Source organism: Gavialis gangeticus, unplaced genomic scaffold, assembly GCF_001723915.1.
Source record: "Gavialis gangeticus isolate Ggan-Ray unplaced genomic scaffold, GavGan_comp1, whole genome shotgun sequence".
Lineage (NCBI taxonomy): Eukaryota > Metazoa > Chordata > Crocodylia > Gavialidae > Gavialis > Gavialis gangeticus.
Window position 1 is genome coordinate 1 of NW_017728960.1, and position 1,263 is coordinate 1,263.

General features: G+C 63.3%; 1 protein-coding gene across 2 annotated transcripts in view; it reads left to right on the top strand.

Moving 5' to 3' along the window:
• Nucleotides 1-786: 786 nt before the first annotated feature.
• BGLAP (bone gamma-carboxyglutamate protein) overlaps nt 787-1,263 on the top strand; it is a 12,344-nt gene continuing 11,867 nt past the window's right edge. Inside the window, exon 1 of one of the 2 annotated variants that reach the window (XM_019513616.1) lies at nt 787-910. In XM_019513616.1, the coding sequence (XP_019369161.1) occupies nt 850-910 (61 nt within the window). In that variant the 5' untranslated portion in view covers nt 787-849. The remainder of the gene's footprint in view (nt 911-1,263) is intronic. The other variant, XM_019513531.1, reaches the window with a different exon arrangement.

The following is a 1,263-nucleotide window of genomic DNA, read 5'->3' on the forward strand; positions in this document are numbered from 1 at the left end:
AACAGTGCCATTTTCGATTGTCCCCCCGTTAAAGATCCCACAGCCAGGGCCGCCCCGTAAGCCCACCCAGAGCCCCCGGTAGCCCCCCAGAGCCAGGCTTCTGGTACTGGGACCTCTCTGAACAGCTGGATCCCATGACCAGATGACTGCTCCTGGGCAGGTGGGACCAGGCCTCTCGCCTCTTAACTCTCAGTGCCTTGAAGCCGTGTGGGATGAGGGCTCGGGAGAGGGGCGATGGAGCATCTCAGTGGCAGAAGCGTCACCAGACCATCTTTCTCCCACCAGTGCTCAAATCCCATCAAGGTAATGACAACCAGAGCCTGTGGGCTGGGAAAAGGCTGCTCTAAGCCGCCTTCTGGTCTCGGGCTCAAGTACCCTAGGGGCTGCGCTGGATCCAGGCCCAAGTGTGGAGGTGTGAGGAGGGATCTGGGGGGCCTCAAACCAGGCCTCTAAGTCCCTTGGGCTGCGCTGTGTGCTGGGAGAGCAGACACTCCGAAGCAGCCTGTCTCTGGCTGCCTACCCTGTCCTGTTTGTCCCCTGATCCCTGCCCTGCCCTGCATCCCCTCCACCCCCCGACCTTGTTTCCCTCAACAGAGCCAGGAGCCCTGGCCACAATTGCCGCCTGGTTTGGCAGCCCGGAGCCCGAGCGGATGAGCCCAAAATAGACCTGGCCTGAGCCTGCCGGGGCCCTCCCGGCCTGTGGTCAGAGCAAGGGACAGGGGGGCAGGATAAGGGGGGGACGCGGCCCCTTCCCCGGGGCTCTCGGCAGGGTATAAATGGCAGGTGGAGAAGCAGGGACAGCATCGAAGCAGCAGCTGAGAGAAGAGAGAGCCAAGACCCACCAGCACCATGAGGACCCTGACACTCGTGACCCTGCTGGCCCTGGTCACCCTGTGCCTCTGCCGAAAAGGTGAGGGGGAGCGGAGGGTGCTGTGTGCCCGCAGCCAGATAGGATGGCAGGGCTCTGCACCCAGCACTGGCGAGGGAGCGTCTACTAGTGGTTATAGCCAGGGAGTGGGGCTCCAGCCACCTGGGTCCACACATGGCTGTTGATCTGGGATTTGGGATGCCTGGTTTTGTACCCAGCTGGGGAAAGGGAGCGTGGGTGCAGGGGGACGGGAGCCAGGACACCGAAGGAGCATGTCCAGTGGTTACAGCCGGGGACAGCGGTGTCAGGACACCTGGGATCTCTGCTGCCGTCTGGCTCAGACATCAGCCGGTCCCTGAGCTTGAACCCGGGCCCCGTCCTCCAGCCGACAGGGG